Source organism: Lissotriton helveticus, chromosome 4_1, assembly GCF_964261635.1.
Source record: "Lissotriton helveticus chromosome 4_1, aLisHel1.1, whole genome shotgun sequence".
In the NCBI taxonomy this organism is placed as follows: Eukaryota; Metazoa; Chordata; class Amphibia; order Caudata; family Salamandridae; genus Lissotriton; species Lissotriton helveticus.
Genome location: NC_136063.1, coordinates 701,954,573 through 701,977,095, shown reverse-complemented (window position 1 = coordinate 701,977,095; position 22,523 = coordinate 701,954,573). Strand labels below are relative to the sequence as shown.

Here is a 22,523-nt window from a genome sequence, read left to right as displayed (position 1 = left end):
GAGGTACACGACAGGGCTTCCCTCTCTCCCCCCTGATTTTCGCCTTGATTCTTGAGCCACTGGCGACATGGGTCAAAGAAGATCCCCCGATCCGGGGTCCATACTGAATGGAGGACTGGGACGATATATTATCATGGTATGCTTATGACCACCTTATCTACATCACGTCTCCCAAGTCCACAGTACGCAGGCTAATGAATATTCTTATGATTTATGGGGAATACTCTGAATACTTACTTGGTCCAAATTAGTGATGTTCATCCTCCATGGTCAGGCGCTTCGCCCCCCAACTGACAGCGAGATCAGAGTGGCCAGGAAGAGTTTTCGTTACCTCGGTATCCATGCGACTACTGATCCTAAGATATTTATAGCTAAAAATGTGGCGGGCCTCCATTTGCCCTCAAAAGCTATGTTCGACATGGAGATCTCTCTCACTCTACTTATTGGGCAGCACAGCGCTATTTAAGATGATGGCACAGCCTCGTTTTCTGCATAATTCCCCCTTCCCCGTGCCAGATACTTATTTCAAAATGATTAATAGCGAACTTTGGACCCTGTTCTGGGACGGAGAATCCCCTCGTATAGCTTTGACAAAATTGACCAGAGGGTGGTATGAAGGGGGGATAGCACTTCGTGACCTTCAAATATACTATACAGCGGCCCAACTGACAACTGTTAACTATTTGACCCACCAACCCATAGAGGAACCCGCCTACTGCATGGATCATCCGGTCCTCCAAATAGGGGGCTACGGCTGTGCGTTATATATCAATCTACGTCATTTATTTCTGGAGAGACCAACAGCCCTAACAGTCGCCCTCTGGCACTCAACCCTACGTAAATTAGGATGGGAGAAGAGAATCACATGCATTACCACGATGGCAAATAGACAGGGTTTTGACAAGTGGGACTTGTTAGGGAATGGATCTGCACTGTGGGAGACATGCACAGCCAGAGTGTTAATTCCATTTACTGACCTACATAAAACATATGAAATGGCCCCTACAGAGGCCTTCTGATACCTACAGATCAGACACGCTATCCTGGTAGTATTTCCCCCTGATGAGGCCCTACCGGATTTGTCTCTTCTGGAGAACAGACTGTTGGAGAAATGCCTCTCCACCAAAGCAAATGCACTCACGTACTGTAAACTCTTAAAATAATTCCCATGCCACTCTTGCCCAGCTCCAGCAACGTTGGGAAACAGATTCAGAAGACTTGCAGGAGGAGGACTGGGTTAAAGACCCACCGCACTTCAAGAAGTCACTGTTAGACTACTTTTTCGATTAATACAGTTAAAACTTCTGCATAGAGTCTACATCTCCTGCACTACAGGGGCAAAAAAGAGCAGACAGACACGGGGTGCCTTAGGAAATGTGGACAAGTAGGAACCTTTTTTCATATTTTGTGGGAATACCCAAACGTCCAAACATACTGCAGTAGGGTGTTAACATGAATCAGTGAAGTCAACGGTACCATCATAAGACCATCGGCCAAACTATGCCTGCTTAATATATGGGAAGCCACAGACCTGAATCGAGCAGACCAAATGTGGGCCACGCTAGGCATGATGGTAGCTAAACTTAACATTGCACAAATGTGGGGGGGTGCGATAACTCCACCTCTCCAAGACTGTCAGAGAGACTTGGACTTGTGCATGGTGGTGGAGAGGTCACGACACCAGGCGGTGCCCTAAGAAGTGGGAGAAGGTCTGGGGCAGATGGAATACATATAGAGGGAGCCCATGTACCGCCCCAAGATCAAGGGCCTCAGATATGACATTAACGATATGATAAAAGTGGGGATGATGTATGTGTTGACTTGCACATCTGGGCACTGTCAATAAATATGTATAATAGAATGTTGCCCTGCAAATCAGCTCGTATTAACTGCTGGATACAGAATTGAAGCACATTTGTATTACCAGTTACGAACAATTATAAACTAACTAATGTCTGTGGCACAACCAGTATATGTTACGTGTTGTTTAACTTCTGTTAATAAAAAGGATTTTAAAAACACAATATATTAAAAAATTCCACTGCTGCTACGCCTTTCAATTCAGTACACAACCAAAGACTTTTCAGCTCTTTCTTTATGTTGGTTGCTTTCAGAAGCCTCCATTGCGAAGCAGATATATGAAACTGCTTGGCCTGTACGAGTGATTTATAGAAGTAAAATTAATCCACAGTGCTGTGCGTTAAACCGACGACAGGACTTCAAAGGCAGGGTCTTTATCCAGCTGCAGGCTTCTGAAAAGCAGTTCCGCAACCACTGTGATTTCACAAAGATGCAGACATCTTGGAGACATTTCAGTCTCAAGCGTGAAAAAGGTAACCTTGAACGAGGGACTTATTTTGATTGCGGCTCAATTATGAATTGCTGAAGCCAGAAAAGCTGAAAGGGAGACAGAAACTGCTCAAAGTAAACGTGTATTCATTCACATTGGTTTTACTTATGGGGTTCAGGAGTAAGAACTCTGTTAACGCTATGGGTGCAGACTGTGGGTGGAATTGAAGAATGGTTATGATCTAATGCGTAACAATAAACCATTAAAATGAGTTGAGGCACTGTAACGCTGGGCAGTGTTCATTAGGCCAGGTAATGTAATGTTATGTTCTGTAAACAGGCACTCAGTAACAACAGCACAGTTTAAGACAAACAACAAATGCTTGGCAAAATTCTCTGAAACAGTGACAGAAATAAATAAAATGTAAATACTTTAGTCTGCCTGTCGCTGGCAGAAAGCGCAAGCTCTGTGACACGAGGCAAGAACACATCCAGGTAGATGACTGGTTTCATGTCTGCAAAAGGCACCGCGAAATTGAGTCTCTTTTCTGTATCCCAGGACACACATTTCTTCATCATCTCTTCAGAAGACGACGCTGGTACATTTGAGGGAAAAAAATAAACACATAATAAGATCCTGCAGTCATCAAGGTACATTGCATACCACATTTTGTACAGTCAAAATTAAACGTGTGAAAAGCTGGTGTCCCAAGTATTAATGAAGTGTTCAATAAATAGAGATGAGTAAGTTACTTGCCTTCTTTCCAATCAAGCGCTATATAAAACTTTATAAATAAATAAATAAAATACACATCTTGCAGAATCTTTTCCTCAGGAGCCAGAGAGGATCGGGAATATTTCCTGCCGACTATCAATTACTACTTGCAGTTGGCACTGGGTGACTTTGGTTGCAGATCCATGAGACTCATTCACTCAGGTCATGAATCTAATACGATTTGCGAACATCAGTGACGTCACGAGCGTCCGTGAAATCACGATTGTCATTGACATCAGTTTTGTTAAAAGCATTTCTGCAGTCTTGAGGGCCTAGCATATTATATGTAGAGTAAAGAACCAAAAGAATATATATATATATATATATATATATATATATATATATATATATATATATATATATATATATATATATATATATATATATATATATATATACAGCCAATCCCCTTAATTTATTCAGACAGGAGGGGGGAGGCAGGCCAGCCGCTGAGCGGGCACCACCCCTAAGTGAAGGGGGCCACTTGCCTGAAATATACGGGGCGCGAGGTGGCACACGGCACATGGACAGCGGCTCCAGATCTTTGGGGCTTATGTGCAGACTTTCATCGTGGCAAAGATACAAGGAAGTAAGAAGGACTACATCTCCCATGATACAGTCATACGCACTGTCTAATTCATAGCAGCTGCATATCAGCGTGCGATAGGACTTAAAGAGGTGGGTGTGGCCCTGTGCTTCCTTCGACTGCAACGCCTCTGAGGAAGTGAATAACGAAACGCGTCAGGCGGCAGACGTATGTCTTTTAAAGAACAGAGAATGAAGCTGTGCAATAAAATCGCTTTTGGGGAAAAGCGTGTCGTGGTGTGAGTGCTGCTCGATTTGGTCACCCCGTGGAGCTTTGATGTTTATAGCGGCAGGCCAGCCGCTGAGCGGGCACCACCCCTAAGTGAAGGGGGCCACTTGCCTGAAATATACGGGGCGCGAGGTGGCACACGGCACATGGACAGCGGCTCCAGATCTTTGGGGCTTATGTGCAGACTTTCATCGTGGCAAAGATACAAGGAAGTAAGAAGGACTACATCTCCCATGATACAGTCATACGCACTGTCTAATTCATAGCAGCTGCATATCAGCGTGCGATAGGACTTAAAGAGGTGGGTGTGGCCCTGTGCTTCCTTCGACTGCAACGCCTCTGAGGAAGTGAATAACGAAACGCGTCAGGCGGCAGACGTATGTCTTTTAAAGAACAGAGAATGAAGCTGTGCAATAAAATCGCTTTTGGGGAAAAGCGTGTCGTGGTGTGAGTGCTGCTCGATTTGGTCACCCCGTGGAGCTTTGATGTTTATAGCGGCAGGCCAGCCGCTGAGCGGGCACCACCCCTAAGTGAAGGGGGCCACTTGCCTGAAATATACGGGGCGCGAGGTGGCACACGGCACATGGACAGCGGCTCCAGATCTTTGGGGCTTATGTGCAGACTTTCATCGTGGCAAAGATACAAGGAAGTAAGAAGGACTACATCTCCCATGATACAGTCATACGCACTGTCTAATTCATAGCAGCTGCATATCAGCGTGCGATAGGACTTAAAGAGGTGGGTGTGGCCCTGTGCTTCCTTCGACTGCAACGCCTCTGAGGAAGTGAATAACGAAACGCGTCAGGCGGCAGACGTATGTCTTTTAAAGAACAGAGAATGAAGCTGTGCAATAAAATCGCTTTTGGGGAAAAGCGTGTCGTGGTGTGAGTGCTGCTCGATTTGGTCACCCCGTGGAGCTTTGATGTTTATAGCGGCAGGCCAGCCGCTGAGCGGGCACCACCCCTAAGTGACAGGGGCCACTTGCCTGAAATATACGGGGCGCGAGGTGGCACACGGCACATGGACAGCGGCTCCAGATCTTTGGGGCTTATGTGCAGACTTTCATCGTGGCAAAGATACAAGGAAGTAAGAAGGACTACATCTCCCATGATACAGTCATACGCACTGTCTAATTCATAGCAGCTGCATATCAGCGTGCGATAGGACTTAAAGAGGTGGGTGTGGCCCTGTGCTTCCTTCGACTGCAACGCCTCTGAGGAAGTGAATAACGAAACGCGTCAGGCGGCAGACGTATGTCTTTTAAAGAACAGAGAATGAAGCTGTGCAATAAAATCGCTTTTGGGGAAAAGCGTGTCGTGGTGTGAGTGCTGCTCGATTTGGTCACCCCGTGGAGCTTTGATGTTTATAGCGGCAGGCCAGCCGCTGAGCGGGCACCACCCCTAAGTGAAGGGGGCCACTTGCCTGAAATATACGGGGCGCGAGGTGGCACACGGCACATGGACAGCGGCTCCAGATCTTTGGGGCTTATGTGCAGACTTTCATCGTGGCAAAGATACAAGGAAGTAAGAAGGACTACATCTCCCATGATACAGTCATACGCACTGTCTAATTCATAGCAGCTGCATATCAGCGTGCGATAGGACTTAAAGAGGTGGGTGTGGCCCTGTGCTTCCTTCGACTGCAACGCCTCTGAGGAAGTGAATAACGAAACGCGTCAGGCGGCAGACGTATGTCTTTTAAAGAACAGAGAATGAAGCTGTGCAATAAAATCGCTTTTGGGGAAAAGCGTGTCGTGGTGTGAGTGCTGCTCGATTTGGTCACCCCGTGGAGCTTTGATGTTTATAGCGGCAGGCCAGCCGCTGAGCGGGCACCACCCCTAAGTGAAGGGGGCCACTTGCCTGAAATATACGGGGCGCGAGGTGGCACACGGCACATGGACAGCGGCTCCAGATCTTTGGGGCTTATGTGCAGACTTTCATCGTGGCAAAGATACAAGGAAGTAAGAAGGACTACATCTCCCATGATACAGTCATACGCACTGTCTAATTCATAGCAGCTGCATATCAGCGTGCGATAGGACTTAAAGAGGTGGGTGTGGCCCTGTGCTTCCTTCGACTGCAACGCCTCTGAGGAAGTGAATAACGAAACGCGTCAGGCGGCAGACGTATGTCTTTTAAAGAACAGAGAATGAAGCTGTGCAATAAAATCGCTTTTGGGGAAAAGCGTGTCGTGGTGTGAGTGCTGCTCGATTTGGTCACCCCGTGGAGCTTTGATGTTTATAGCGGCAGGCCAGCCGCTGAGCGGGCACCACCCCTAAGTGAAGGGGGCCACTTGCCTGAAATATACGGGGCGCGAGGTGGCACACGGCACATGGACAGCGGCTCCAGATCTTTGGGGCTTATGTGCAGACTTTCATCGTGGCAAAGATACAAGGAAGTAAGAAGGACTACATCTCCCATGATACAGTCATACGCACTGTCTAATTCATAGCAGCTGCATATCAGCGTGCGATAGGACTTAAAGAGGTGGGTGTGGCCCTGTGCTTCCTTCGACTGCAACGCCTCTGAGGAAGTGAATAACGAAACGCGTCAGGCGGCAGACGTATGTCTTTTAAAGAACAGAGAATGAAGCTGTGCAATAAAATCGCTTTTGGGGAAAAGCGTGTCGTGGTGTGAGTGCTGCTCGATTTGGTCACCCCGTGGAGCTTTGATGTTTATAGCGGCAGGCCAGCCGCTGAGCGGGCACCACCCCTAAGTGAAGGGGGCCACTTGCCTGAAATATACGGGGCGCGAGGTGGCACACGGCACATGGACAGCGGCTCCAGATCTTTGGGGCTTATGTGCAGACTTTCATCGTGGCAAAGATACAAGGAAGTAAGAAGGACTACATCTCCCATGATACAGTCATACGCACTGTCTAATTCATAGCAGCTGCATATCAGCGTGCGATAGGACTTAAAGAGGTGGGTGTGGCCCTGTGCTTCCTTCGACTGCAACGCCTCTGAGGAAGTGAATAACGAAACGCGTCAGGCGGCAGACGTATGTCTTTTAAAGAACAGAGAATGAAGCTGTGCAATAAAATCGCTTTTGGGGAAAAGCGTGTCGTGGTGTGAGTGCTGCTCGATTTGGTCACCCCGTGGAGCTTTGATATATATATATATATACAGCCAATCCACTTAATTTATTCAGACAGGAGGGGGGAGGCTGATAACAAATCCGCAATAAGATGCATATTTCCTGGCGTGCGACTTTCCCCGTCCTTCAAGCATTCATGCTTCGTCCCCACCACCAAACATTCAGGGGACAATAGTTTGTGGTGCATAAAGGCCGCAGTTTATTTAAAAACATGGATGATACATCTCACAACTTACTTGTTGGTCATTACCGACCCATGTTTGTTTTATTACATATCACATTTATCACTGAATATTGACCACTGGTTTTCCCGCTATTTCTGGCTGACAGCACTGCCCCTTCGCAATGGCCCTTTTGCAGGTTATCTCGGTTTCTGCTGGTTCTAGGCTACAAACATTGTGGGCGTCAGTTAGACCCAGGCCGCGATGCAAGAGCTGTTCAGCTTCCCTGGACCCTTGCTGGCCACTCGCCTGCTCCCCATGTCCCTGCCGTGTGGCATCCCAAGAACAATGCCTGAGCAGCTTTTTTATTCTGACTGTCATTGTGTGCTGTCAATTGACCCCCGTGTCCCTGCCTTGAGGCATCCCAAAGACACGGTCTGAGCTACTCTTCTACCTCGCTTATTATTTTATCTGTGTCCCCTTTTTGTTGCCTCTGCCTCGCCCTCATTCACTGTCCTTACGGCTGTGACGACTGCATTCTCCTGGTATGGGTTCCATGGAGATGAGGGGAGGTCAGATTGTGGCCAAGATCGGTCTCTGCAGCCCATTTGACCCTCCTGGCTGCCCTGCCCCAATCATAGGACGGTTTGTAAATTGTTAAAGGACACGCCCAATCGCTCCGTAACCTGTTTGCGGGCTTCAGCCCCTAATGCGTGCCGGTGGTGCAACCCCTGTTAGGGGTTCCCTGAGGGCCCCTATCTGGCCTGCGTCACAACCCCTCCTGGGCGTGAGAGTTCCCCCCCCTTCCCCCTCCCCCCCCCCCCCTACCCCCCCCCCCCGTCCTACTGGGCCCTCATGCATCGTCCCATCCCGCCAAACATTCAGCGGACAACAGTTTGTGGTGCATTAAGGCTGCAGTTTATTAAAAAACATAGATCATAGATCTCACAAATTACTGGTTGGTCATTTGCGAGCCAAGGTTGTTTGTTACATATCAACTTATCACTGAATATTGTCCACTGGTTTTCCCTCCAATTCTGTCGGACAGCACTACCCCTGCGCAATGGCTCTTTTGGCGGTATCTCAGGTTCTGCGGGTTCTAGACTTACCCTGCTACCGACCTTGTGGGCGGTTGTCAGACCCAGCCCGGGCTGCAGGTGCTGTTCTGCTTTTGCGGACCTTTGCTGGTCATTCACCTGCTCCCCATGTCCCTGCTGTGTGGCATCCCAAGGACAATTCAAGAGCAGCTCTTCTATTTCGGCTGTCATTGTGTGCGGTCGCTGACCCCCGTGTCCCTGCCTTGAGGCTTCCCAAGGACACTGTCTGAGCAGCTCTTCTACCTAGGCTATTCTTTTCTCTGGGCCCCCTTTTTGCTGCCTCCGCCATGCTTCCAGCGGTGTACTGATCAGTGGCAGCTGCCCCTTCCGCTCGTTCAGGAGAACAACAGCTGCTTTAGCACGCTCACTATGTCGAGTAGGAACTTGTCCATGCCTACCCCGGTTAAGGGTACCCCATCTTCTATGTGGTAACCTGGTGTCCTGATGTTGGTCAACCTGTGCTGCACGGAACCCCAGCCATTGGCACTATATATCTTTGTAATTGTGATATTGAGTTTATGCCTTGACCTATGGACTGCCCCCTGGGGGCTATTATCTCAGACCATATAATGTCTGCCGGGCAGATCAACCTTCCCGGGCAGATCAACCTTCCAGGACTGCAAGCCTTGCGGTCATTGCCCCTAGCAGCTCCCTCCTCCCCATGCATGCCAGGTCGTTTCCCCCAGGTGAATAGCCCCGGCGTCTGGCACCTCTCCGGTTTGAACTGCTTCCTGTACCACGGGGAGCAACTGCTCCCATCTCATGCCCAATCGCCCCTGCCACGTCACAGCCATGTTCTGTAGCCATATCCCCTTGAACAGACCCCCCAGGATTTCACGGTTTGCCGCGAAATCGGCACTTTTGTAAAAATGCCGCCATTTTTTTTTTTTTTACAAAAGAGCCCGCCAAATCGGCACTTTTGTAAAAATGCCAGCATTTTTACAAAAGTGCCAGTGAAATCCAGATGTCCATTGCTGCATTTGTGCTGCCTGTGACTTTGGACCCTTTCCATGAACATGGTTGTTTCTTTTTCATTAAATAATACATCTGGGTCCCCCGAGATTTGATCTACATGGGATATATATGGGTAAATGCTTATTTTTTTACATTCAATAGGTCATTGCGGGAAACACAGAATCTCTGCATTTTTCTACACATTGATTCTCATGTCTTCTTGTAAAAATACAAAATGCTTCTTTTTGTTGTGTCTAATTTCACCCTACAGATTCTACATGTATTCGCCAAGTATGCAAATATACTCTGTTTTTCACAGGAAAGAGTTAGCACCAAGAATTTAAGAGGTTTGTGGGTGATGGCATAATACCCTATGCAAAAGTATTAAAGGATATTGAAAGTCACTTAGGAGTTCCAAAACTTTATGAAGGAGCTCAGCCTTCTGCGTTGTTCGTCTGTATGATACTAGAACTCATTGGCGACTTGCCTTATAATGTATGCATGGGGATAACTTATTGCATGTATTGCTTACCAAGTAGTCATATATCAATTGTTCCACACTAATTTCATTTTGAATGTACACAGAACAAATATGTATTTTGTTGAAACACACTAGCACAGCTAATATAGCAAACACTTTGCAAATATGGCGATTGTTTTTTAATCAGTGAACAGTAAAATATGGTCAATATTAATCAAATGTCAAACTCTGAGACAGAAGCACGTGTTTCTCAGCTGGAATGCTTTATGCCTATTCACGATGAAGGCACATAGAAGACGATCTAAACACCTGTGACACCCAGAGCGCCACTTCCTCCACCTAGAAGGGATACCGGTGGCCTGTAAAATTTATTTTTCCATGATTCTACAGTCTCAGGCCCCCGGGGAAGACTTGAAGGAACCCTTTCCAACTGATCACTAACAGGAAATGACGACATTCGTGCTAAAGTGCTCTCTGAAAATTGGTTTAGATCGCACGTGTACCATCGACTTAAACAGATCTTACAAGTTCAGGCTGAAGCCAGCAGAACTAACCTTTGAGTCACATAGACAGTAAAGGCTGCAGCATTAAACGCCGGAGCTATCTCTTGGGTTACAAGAGAACTGGTGGAAAAGTGTGGTGTATTCCCAATTACGCCCATGCAAAAGCAATTCTATCTACATATATGTAATGAAAAATCGTGCTTGTGAAAATGCCTTCAGATTAATTGGACTTTTTAACTTTTTTCTCCATGTGGAAAACATCCTTCTGTGAAGAAAAAAAACCCTTGTTGCGCTGTGATACATCATGCGTATTAGCAGGGCTTTAAGTGGGATGAAAATACGGGGGTCTCTCAAAGGGGCGTGGCCGATGTAATTAAGGGCGTGGCTTTAGAACACGCTAAAAATCTGTGCTTAGCATAGTGTGCCGCCGACTTGTATTTTGCTGTTCTGTCATTGCAACCAGATAAGTGACACAACAAGTAACATCATACCTACAACAAGTCAGGACTATTGGCTTTGTCAATGGTTATTAGTTGCATAAGATAAATAATTTGCAACTATGGCTTGTTACATATAGTATTGATAAAACTTCCGCTTAAAGCCCTGGTGACACCACAATGTTGCTGCTCTTGCGTTTCAAGAAGAGAAGGGAAATCCAGAAAGAAAATTACTCTTTAAAGGATTTCCCTCCCCACAACGCTTACCTGGCATGACATCAGTAACTTCTCCATCAGTCAGACCCTCCAGGATTTTGCGATTAAATTAGCACTTTTGTAAATGCCGCGATTTTTACAAAAGTGCCCACTAAGATATCTGTGTTGGTTGTAGGAAAAACTGCCAAATAAAATGCCGCAAAATTGCCACTAAATTTCCACATTTGTGCCGCTAAATTTGCTAATCCATGCCGCTATATCCTGGGGGGTCTGCTTGAAGGATTTCTGTGCCACAGCCCACTGTCTTGCCCGCGTGATGCAGGAATGTCCCAGGATCCACACCTTGCGCTTGTCCCCGCTAGACCTGCAGGGAGAGAGACAGTTCAGATCCCGGCAAATGTATTTCTTGAACCCGCCAGACACCCACCGGCCCAGTTTCTTAATTCACTCAGCTTTGAGCCCCAGGTGGGCCGCAGTGGTTGCCGCCCTTATCCGAAACCAGTGCGACCCAAACTTCTCAGGGGGCAACCCAGCCTTCCCCAAGGCCTTCTTCATTACTGCTGACAATTGAAAATGGCTGAGGTATGACCAATCCCCATGTGAGAACAGTGGCCCAGCTGCGTGGGCTCCTTGTCTCATATACTCCCGCAAGAGGCATACCAGGCTGCAAGCCCTGTCCTCTATGCAGTCCATCCTTGTGTGTTATCCTCTGCCCTCTTGGTCTGTGTTTGATCTTCTGAGGTGCACAATCATGTACCCATTCCCCATGCATATGTCCTCTGTGTACACACATGCTGTACCCGGGGTCCCATTGTCTGGAGCCGTCAGCTCACTAATCCTATAAGCCTAGAAGAAAGCCAAGGCAAATGCCACTATGAACACCACCACCTCGTGGTGTCCTGTACATATCCCTGGTTGCGTGTCCAGTACAGCTTTCAGGACCTCCTAGACAATGGGTCTCCTCCTATCCGGTGCCCTGAGTTGCAGCCACCCCCAGCCTTTCATTGCTGACCCACAGTAAAAGGACCCCGTCGGGACCCTTCCCGTTGTCAATTTGGCGAAGTGAGCCACAGCGCCATGGTCTGTTTGTGCTCGTGATTGGTTTCCCGTTCCTGAAAGCCCATTCTAAGAAGGCACTATCTCTGTCTGGGTGACCCTGCTCAGGTATGTTGTCCCAGTCATGCTTTTAAACACCTCGCCGCACTTACGGTATCTTATCGCAGTTTTGGGGGCCAATGCATTATCCACCATCAGTGCTATTTCTGCATGCGGTGCCAGCTCCCTGAATTTGTCCCACTGAAAACAAGAGCGCATCAGCTTTTGAGTTTGCTACCCCTTCAATGTGCCTTGCCCTCACCGCTATGTTCTCCTTCAGTTGGCATCCCACAAGCTGGAGCAGTAGCTGTACCCCTGCTGGGCATTTTGCCGTCCCCAGGTTTATCGCCTGTACCACTGTGTGATTGTCTGACCACAGCGTGATCTGCCTGTTTGCCAGTCAGTCTCCCCATATTATAAAGGCAACTATAATGGGAAAGAGCTCCAAGAGTGTGATGTTCGCTGGCATCCCTTTGGTGTGCCAGCTGTCTGGCCACTTGTCCGCCACCCATGCTTCTCCCAGTATTGCCCCACAACCATGGCCCCCAGCAGCATCTGTGAAGAGCTCTAATTGTATGTAAGATACCCAGTCTTCCTCCACATGAGTGTGCCACTGAATTTGTCTAGGAATGTATCCCGCTGCTTTAGCTACTCATTAACCCCTTGTGCGAGTCGCGTCCCATTGTGTTTTTTTGTCATGTCCCCGGTCAACCAGGCCATTTGCCTAATGAAAGGACGCCCGGCGGGATTACCTAGTTGGCAAAGTTCAGATTCCCCACTAGCTGCTGCAGGTCCCCCACCGTCACCTAATTTTTTAGTAGCAATTGCCTAATGATTTGTCTTAGATCCCTCCACTGAGTCTAGTTCAATCCCAAGGAAGAATAGTTTTTTCTGGTGCTAGCGGGACTCCCAGCTACTCTGCCATTCCCCAAATCGCCATAGAAGGGCTGCGCATTTCCCTGTGTCTGGTTTGTCAATGAACAGGAAGTCGTAAAAAATAATGTATGTGCCCCCCGGCTGGGTGGCGTGACTCCAGTTCCCATTCCAAGGAGCTGCTGAAGGTCTCAAAGTAGGCACTCGAGATTGCACACCCCATTGGTAGGCATTTGTCATAATAATAAACCCCATCTAGTTGAAATCCCGACAAGTGGTAGCTCTGCGGGTGTACTGGTAACAGGCAGAAAGCAGATTTGATATCTGTTTTGGTCAGCAGGGCTACCCTGCCTGCCCGCTTGATCAAATCCACCATTTCTTCTAGGGTGGTAGATGACACTTAACAGCTATCTTGTTTCAACCAGTCATTTACTGAATCTCCTTGGGGGTAAGACAGACAGTGTATTAGGGGGTACTTCCCACCCTACTTCTTTGGTACTACCCCCAACGTAAACACTATAAGGTTCTCCAATGGGGGACTGCTGATGGGCCCAGCCTCTCCCAGCAAATGGACTTCCTTCTCCACCTTCTGCCTGGCTACTTCTGGGTTGTCTCATGGATTTTAAATTTCCGCTCTGTCGCTGGGCTAAGGGGCACTTTTAGGGTATCGGGAAGCATTCTGTGAAACTGCCTGCCAGTAGTTGTCTCGCCTTTATCTTGGGGTATCTGTTCCGAAGCTGGATCAATCTCCTGACTCTGGGGTGGAGGTTGTCTCCTGTCCGCCCCCCCCCCCCGAGCCGTGGGTGCCCCTGCCATACCCTGACACTTACTGCTGCCGCCCTCTGCTCTCCCCTGCTCTTTTTGCTTGCTTTCAATGCAGTGCTGGATAAGCGCCGTCTTAGTTGCTACAGCTCTATTTAAATCTGAAGGCATACACTAATCTTTGTCATACTTTATAGCAGGCTGCAGTACGTCCTTTCCCCACCTTACCCCCAGGGGGGCCTCTGGCTTTGGTGCCCTGGGCAGAACCGTCGTGCTTAATGAGGGACAAAAACTGTTTTCGCGCAAACCAGACCCCTGCCCTTGCAGCCACCTTGTGAAATTTCGAAGCCTATGTCCTGGTGATCCCATTCTATGATTGGCCATGTGCATAAATTGCCTGTAATCCTAATTCTCTTCCAGGGGTATCCTCCTTCTGTCAGGACCCTGGTTAATTCAGCTCTATTTTTTTCTGATTTCTGTCAGAAAAGACTTCTCTTTTTGGGTTAAAACCCTTTTTACTTCGACGTCTTTTTAGTGTTGAAGTACTTTTCTACTGTTTTTGAGAGAGTTGAGCATTGTTTTTTAGTCATAAATGCCCTCTCTTTTTGACCCTTGCCCTTCCTGTGGCAAGAAGGCTAAAACTGACTCATATCTTGTCTGTATTTTATGCCTACCTTCTGATCATGATCCCAAAACCTGCCAACATTGCCAGCTGCTGTCCAAAAGAACTCTGAAGGACAGGGAGAGGATTCGCCTCTATGGGCTGGCTGAGAAGAGAAGATCTCCTTCCAGAGGCATGTCACCGTTGAAGAAGAGGCAGGAGAGAGCATCCACTCCATCTAGAAGTAAGATTCCAGTGTGCCCTCCATTGGCGTCGGGCTCGGTGCCTCAAATCCCTTGTTCAGCACCGAAAACGTCGACGAGAAGACCATTGACGGCGGGCTCGCCGTCGAGAGAACACCAGTCGTCTTTAAAAATCGCAGGTACATCGATTCCTCCGCCGTCGTCAACCAGGCGACGATCAGCGTCGAGGAATCGCTCTCCCTTGGAGCGGGCTCGAGGCAGAACTCAGTCGTCGAGGCGGCGTTGGTCGTCGAGACAAGCTCCGCCGTCGCAGGGTCACCAGCGATCTGCGAAGCACACATCTCCGTCGGCGTCAACCAGGCGACTGTCGATGTTGAGACAAGCTCCGCCGTCGCAGGGTCATCGGCGATCAGCGTCGAAGCACACCTCTCCGTCGATGTCAACCAGGCGATGATTGACGTTGAGAAACTCTTCATCACCCCCGTCGGCGTCCAGGAGGCGTTCGACGTCAAAGACTAGATCCTCACTGATGTTGAGGCATTCGACATCGAGACCAAGGGTGAAATATGCTAAACAGCTTCGACGTACAGACGGAGATCTCAGTCAACGGCGAGAAGTTTCTCCCACTCGACCCCATTGGCTTCTAACAGGCAACCAGCGTCGAGGGAACGATCGACGTCGAGGAGTATTTCTCCATCGAATCTTTCATCTTTGAGGTCTCCCGCACGCTGAACCTCACAGGCAAGGTCTATGGGCTCCAGGCATTCGACGTCAAACCATCCAACGTCGAAGCACACAGAGATATCGACGTCGTGGAGGCAATCAGGTTCTGGGGTCTCTCCAGTAATGGGGACACAGTGTCGGTCAACGTCAAGGCATTCGCCATCGACGTTACATCGCTCATCGCGACGAAGGTCGCGCTCCAGAATCTGCAGAGAGTCTTCCCACTCTATTCGGAGCTCACCCTAGACGATTGCATCATTACGCAGTGCTTCTGCTCGTTCACAGGAGCCTGCAAGATCACCACCAAGAGGTTCTCCAAGGAGGCAGCGATCTCCTTCTATACATCTATCAGGTTATACTCAACGGCCTGCGGAATACTCCAGCCCACTGCATAGATCTCCCTTACAGCGCATGGTGCAAGAAGAGGACAAATCACCCACCACTCACATCAGAGAACACTGAGGCTGATCCCCTGAACGCAGATCAACACAGGGGCATCCCAAAAGGCGGCATACATCGTCTTGGTCGTCCTCCTCAATACACTCATCCAAGAGAGATTACTCTCCTACCTTAACGGATAGTCCCCCTTCCAGAGTGTCACCCATTGACGATAACACTTTTCATGATGTTCTTACCAGAGGAGCTCAGAAGCTGGGCATTACCATGTCAGCTACTCAGACGACCAGGTCCATTATTTTCTAGACTCTCCATCAAAGTCTGCAGCAAGACCATTGCTTCCTTTGGTTCCTGGGATTATTGAGCCGGTAATGGATGTCTTCCTATCCGCATCATCGGCTAAAGCAGCTCCAGCACGTATCGTAAAAAAATATAAGCCCGCTGTATCGGATCCTCTTTTCCTTAGATCGGACCCACCTCCGGATTCTGTTATTATTGCAGCAGCAAAGAAGACACACGCAGTTGCACCTTCCTCCTCCGCTCCTCCGGATAAAGAGAGTAGAGCACAAGATTCTTGGGGACGGAAGGATTGTGGCTCGGCAGCGTTTCTTTACAAGTGTCCAACGCTGCGGCCCTGTTGGATCGGTTTGACAGATCCCTGTGGGATTAACTGGAACTCTTTAAAGAAAAACTTCCAAAGGAGGATCAACAGGACTTCTCTGAATTAATTCAAGAAGGTGCTCTGGTGGCCAACCAGGTAATCAGCACGGCAGCTGATGGTGCATCTCTAGCAGCTCACTCGTATGCACATGGCATATGGATGATCCTCCTGGTTGCGTCTTACTACATTAAAGCCTGATGCACAACAGCGCATACTAAATCTCCCTTTTTCTGGCACTTCACTGTTTGGGGCCCACACAGATGAAGAAATGGCGAGAACGAAGGCCAAATTGGACACCTTAAAGGCGGTGGGCCTAGAGAAGAAAAAGGAGTTTAGGAAACGGTACAGGCCCTACAATCGGAAAGGTAACCAACAGAGGGTTCAAACCCCTCAATGGTCACAAAACAAACAAGGTAAATCCCAGTACCAAAGCAGACACTCCTCAAGAGGGAGAGGCGGGCACCAACAGCAATCCTCCTCCGCAGCAAAGACTACATGGAAGCAATGAGTTTCTGCTTCCTCTAGCACCGTTGCACACTCCAGCGGGAGGAAGTATAACAAGTTCCGTTCAAGAGTGGCGCAACATAACCAAAGATCAATGGGTGCTAAATATACTAGAAAATGTGTACACACTACGCTTTTGTGCGTCCCCAAGAGACATTCCTCCGGTAAATTCCCGTCAGCAACATCTGGATCTCCTGCGTCAGGAAGTGTTGACCCTTCACGAGAAACAAGCAATAGAAGAGGTCCCACTTGCACACAGAGGAAAGGGAGTCTACTCAAGATACTTCCTGGTCAGAAAAAAAGACCAACCGAACAAGTTCAGACCTATATTAGATCTACGTGCTCTGAACAAATACATCAAAAAAGAAAAATTTCGGATGTTGGCGCCAAGGCCTGCACCTCTATCCATACCTAGACAACTGGCTGTTGAAGGGATCATCTCCTCACATGGTGCAGGAACACCTTCACATCTGCATGAATCTCCTTCAACGCTTAGGCCTGCATGTCAATCTGGACAAATCGGTCCTTCACCCGACTCAATCACTCCACTATCTGGCTGCCAATATCAACTCCGACCTCGGAAGAGTGTTTCCTTCGGCGGAGAGACTGTCATCAATGAGAGTCAAAGGCAACATCATCCTTCAAACTCCTCAGCCATCAGTGAGACAAGTGGCTTCTCTACTGGGTTTCATGGCCACTTGCATTTTTCTCATACCAAACGCCAGATTGAGGATGAGACCGTTACAGCAAGATCTAGAGGACAAATGAAATCAATCCTCAGGTCCGTGGAACGACCGGATTCTCCTGTCACCTGCTGCAAAGAAGTCCAATCTCTGGTGGCTGCAGCCACAGAACCTTCTGGTAGGAGTTCCTTTTCGCCAACCTCTACCACAACAATCCCTGATCACAGATGCATCACTTCAAGGCTGGGGAGCGCATCTGGGTCATTTGCAAACTCAGGGCAGATGGACCACCAGAGAGCAGACATATCACATCAATATACTAGAACTGCGGGTGGTTCATTTAGCCCTCAAAGCTTTTCAGCCATCAATACAGACCGGATCAATATTAGTTCAAACAGACAATACAACCACCAAGTATTATTTGAACAAACAGGGTGGAACACGCTCCCGTCCTCGGTCTCTCGAATCCCAGACAATTTTGCACTGGCTGCTAGCCAGGAACCTATAAATTACGGCAGTCCATCTGCCGGTAGACCAGATGCCCTCAGTCGTCATTTCCAAGAGCAAGAAGACTGGGTGCTCAACGACAAAGTGGTGGCAGACATTTTTCAGCAGTGGGGCCATCCTTTCATCGACCTCTTTGCAGACGATCAAAACAGAAAATGCCGTGCCTTCGCATCCAGGTTTTACTGACCAGGAGCGAGGGGGAATGCACTTTTGATAAATTGGTCAGGGACGTTTGCATACGCCTTTCCAACCCTCTGTCTCATTCCGAAGGTGGTGGCCAAACTTCCAGATCCAGAATGAAGATGATCCTCCTAGCACGGGACTGGCCTCGCCAATGGTGGTATCCGGATCTGTTACAACTGTCAATTCATCCGCATCGGCGACTTCCCTGCAGGCCGGACCTTCTCACCAAGATGGGAGGGAAGAATCTACACCCCAGCCTGCCCTCGCTCAGCTTGACAGCATCGCTCCTGAGGTCCTGCAGTACAGACATCTGAAACTCCCTCAAACCTGCATGGATATTTTACAGGAGTCAAAGAGACCTTCCACAAGAACCTCATACTCTCTTAAGTGGAAAAGGTTTTACTTGTGGTGTGTCCGTAATGGTTGGAGTCCAATTAATGGGCAAGAGGTGGTAATCTTGCCGTACTTGCTCTACTTGGCCAAATCTGGTTGGAAATACTCTTCCATAAAAGTACATTTGGCAGCTATTACAGCATATTGTAAATCACCTAACCAACCTTCCTTTTTTCAACTTCAGGTGGTTAAGGACTTCCTACAGGGGTTGAAAAAAGTCTATCCCCCTGTTCGACCTCCTTCTCCTCCTAGGGAGTTGAACCTTGTATTGTCAAAATTGATGGGTCCTCCATTGAACCCATTCATAAAGCCACATTGCAACACCTTTCTTGGAAAGTAGCCTTTCTAGTGGCGATTACATCTGCATGCAGAGTGAGTGAGATACAAGCACTCTGTTCCAAAGAACCTTATACGGTTTTCCACCATAATAGGGTGGTAATGCGAACTCACCCTTCCTTCCTACCCAAGGTTGTGTCGGAGTTCCATGTTCATCAGACGATTTCTCTACCCTCTTTCTTTCCCAATCTTACCACACCAGCGGAAAGGTCCCTCCATTCGCTAGACCTCAAGAGACTTCTCAAATTTTATTTGGAAGCAACGAAATCCATGAGAAAGTCTGATCAATTGTTTGTAAACGATGGCTCCGTTAGAACAGGCTTCCCAGCTTCTAAAAGATCCATTTCGAGATGGATAGTAGCTTCTATAAAGTTAGCCTACCAAATAGCAAATACGCCTCTATTCGCTTCCCCTAAAGCTCACTCTACTAGGGGCAAAGCTGCAATGGTGGCATTCCTACACTATGTACCGATGGCCGAGATTTGCAAAGCTGCGACTTGGAAGTCGGTCCATACATTTACCCAACATTACTGTCTGGATTAGGACTCCAGAGCAGATACCCAAGTGGGCCAGGCATCTTTGAGGAATCTGTTCCAGTATTAACCTTTTGGAGTCTTTGTATGCCTTACAGCTGCTGTGTATGTGAATGGTTCTCTGTTTACTTGCCCGCAGGATGAGGGGATGGGCTTGCTATTCTATTCATGTGCTTATGACTATTGATGAGGATCCCCTGGAAGAGAAGGATAAGTTATTTACCTGTAATCCTAGTTCTCTTCTAGGGGTAACCTCATCAAAGTCATAAGCAACCCACCGCCTCCCCGGGCAAGTGAACATGATACATACATCTATTTGTAAAATGGTCTGCGGTTATCCGCAAATAAACAACTGACCTAACTGTCACACCCTGAGGCATGATGGGAAGCTAGGGGTCATGGCTGCCTTAAAGGCACAGTGCCAGTTTATTCTGAGTGTTTATGTGGGTTAGCTTTTCAGCTTTCTACACTAATATTTCTACAATGCAGCCTATGCGCTGACAATGTTTTTCATTCTTCCTTGCAAGATTATCTTTCTGCTGTATAATAAAGCAGTTTTCAAAGGCTTTATTGGAATGTATTCATGTGCAAAGAATTTTCTTGCAACATTGTTCAGCAGGACTATGGAAGGCTGCATTTTGTGTTTTTGTTTATATATGTATATAGATTGCGTCATGTGATCAAGGCCTCTGGGCAGGCCGAAATGTTATATTGCTGGAGAGATATAGATAGATAGATAGATAGATAGATATATATATATATATATATATATATATCCATATCCAATTTCTTCCGGAGAACCAAAAGAATCGACTGCACTCCGTTAGTGGAAAATAAAACGGGTTTATTAATCCGTTAAATCAAAACAGGACGCGTTTCGGCTTCGTCCCTTTTTCTTGCTGTTAGGCACATCTTTTCAAAACTATTTACAATCCAGCCTTGGATAGGGTTTTATTCCACAACAATAGTTGTATCTAACTTTCTCTAAATAATACAATTTACTGTGCAAAATAAATGCATTTGATCTATAGGGAAGCTAAAGACGGGAGGGAATCTGGAGAGGGGTATACCTACCCTAGATGAATTGATAGTTCCTCCTCGATATTGAGGCCTGACGGTATCTTGGTTTGTAGGTCGATAATAAACCGGGATTCTAACCTGCGTTATTGTAGGTCTCTGTCCCCCCCCCCCACGATCTTTTAATGGGATGTGGTCAAGGCAGAAGAAGCGAAGGAGGTTACGGTCACTCCGATGTTTCTGGGAAAAATGCCGGGCTACAGGGTAATTAGGATCATAATGTTCAATGGCTCTAGCATGTTCTAAGATCCTTCTCTTCACAGGGTGTTTCGTGCTGCCAATATAACACAATTTACAGGGGCATTCCAGACAGTATACACAATAAGGAGTTGTACACGCCATGAATTTGTTGATCCTTCTGGTTGAGGTTCCACCAGGGATTAAACAGTGAGTGACTTTGGGACTAGTTTTACATGCCTTGCAGTGATGACAAGGAAAAAACCCAGTAAGGTTTCCGAGTCTTGAAGGTTTTGGAATAGGGTCAAAATGACTATGAACAAGCAAGTCTCTCAATGATCGATTTCGTCTGTACGTAATCTGCGGAAAATCAGAAATCTCCTTGCCTATGGTGAAATCTGATATGAGGATATGCCAGTTACGTGAGAGAACTTGCTGAATCTTTTTAGAATCTTGGGAGAAAGTGGTAATGAAACGTAAAGTGCTTTTAATGACTTTTTCTTTCCTTTTAGAGTCTTTCAAAAGACACATCCGTGGTATTTTTCGAACTTTCTCTAAAGTTTGCTCTAGAATAGATTCTGCATAGCCTCTTCTATTGAACCTTTCAATAGATTCATTTGCCACTGTCTCAAAGTCCTCTTCTAAGGTACAGTTCAGTTTCAAACGCAGCAATTCCCCATAGGGGATGCTGTTTTTGAGAGGTTTGGGATGACAGCTGGATGCCTCCTGTTAGAACTGGCTATTTCTGGTAGGCGAAGGCTGACGCCAAAGCCAGGCAGAAAGTACCATTCTAGTCAGGGCGAGGGAGTCACATGCCAAGATAACCCCTGCTCACCCCCTTGGTAGCTTGGCACGAGCAGTGAGGCTAAACTCGGAGGCAATGTGTAAAGCATTTGCGCCAGCGCACAACAGCAACAACATCCTAGGCACACCACAAAAGGAACTCCACACAAGGTTATATTAAAATAACTTTTGTATTGTCAAAACACATCAGATAGAAATCACACATGTACATGGTGCCAACTGGCACGGGCAACATTCATTACGGATTATTTACAGGACAGGGCCACATGGGCCACTGTCAGAATCAACACTTTTAGAAATAGCACTTTTAGAACTTAGAATAAAAGATATAAAACAAAATAACAATTATGAATCACATCCAGTAACTACTGGGAACAGGTAAGTACCACCTACGCAACCCTAACCACCTTAGGAGAATGTCACGCAGGGGACCAGGACCTTACTAGGACCACCTGTACTAAAAAGAACAACCACCTAAGAATAAAATACACTTAGGGGTATAAACAAGAACACATTACCCATGATGTATGAAACACATTCAGAGGAGTAGTAAAGGAAAACCACCTAAGTATCACACAGCGTTTAGGGGTCTAGGAAAGAACACATTACCCATGATGCATAAATATACATTCAGAGGAGTAGTAAAGGGAAACACATGATGCATAAACCTACACATTCAGCGGTGTTAAGAACAAAGCACATGATGTCATAAAAATACATTCAGAGGTACCAGAACAATACAATAGCGCAAAAATCACATGATGTCTAAAAACATTCAGAGGTGCAGGAATAACACATGATGTAAGAAAACACATTCAGAGGTGCAATAACCCTACAATTGCGCAAAACCTACATAAGCCACCACCTGTGGCAGTCCCTAGGCCAACTGGCCTTGTTGGGGCTAAGACACCCTGAGTCTCAATGTCAGGGGCCTAAACGGTGCAGGTGCCCACTACTTGCTGGGCACCTGTAGACACTCACAAGGGCCTAAACGCTGCAGCTGGCACTAAGTGCTGCGCAGCTGTGACTGGTCGGGCACCTCTGTGCCATCTCTGTCCCTCTCAGGGACTCACTCTCCATCTTGCGCCTAAACTGTGCAGCTGCCCACTAATTGCTGGGCAGCTGGAGACAAACTGTGACAGGGTCTTCGCTGACCCTAAAACAGAACTGCGCCACTGTTGGAGCCACCC

General features: G+C 47.4%; 1 protein-coding gene across 1 annotated transcript in view; it reads right to left on the bottom strand.

Moving 5' to 3' along the window:
• Positions 1-22,523, bottom strand: part of PRKDC (protein kinase, DNA-activated, catalytic subunit) — a 3,158,350-nt gene that overhangs the window by 2,740,917 nt on the left and 394,910 nt on the right. The window contains exon 24 of the mRNA XM_078687323.1: positions 2,722-2,885. Coding sequence (XP_078543449.1) covers positions 2,722-2,885 — 164 coding nt within the window. The remainder of the gene's footprint in view (positions 1-2,721; positions 2,886-22,523) is intronic.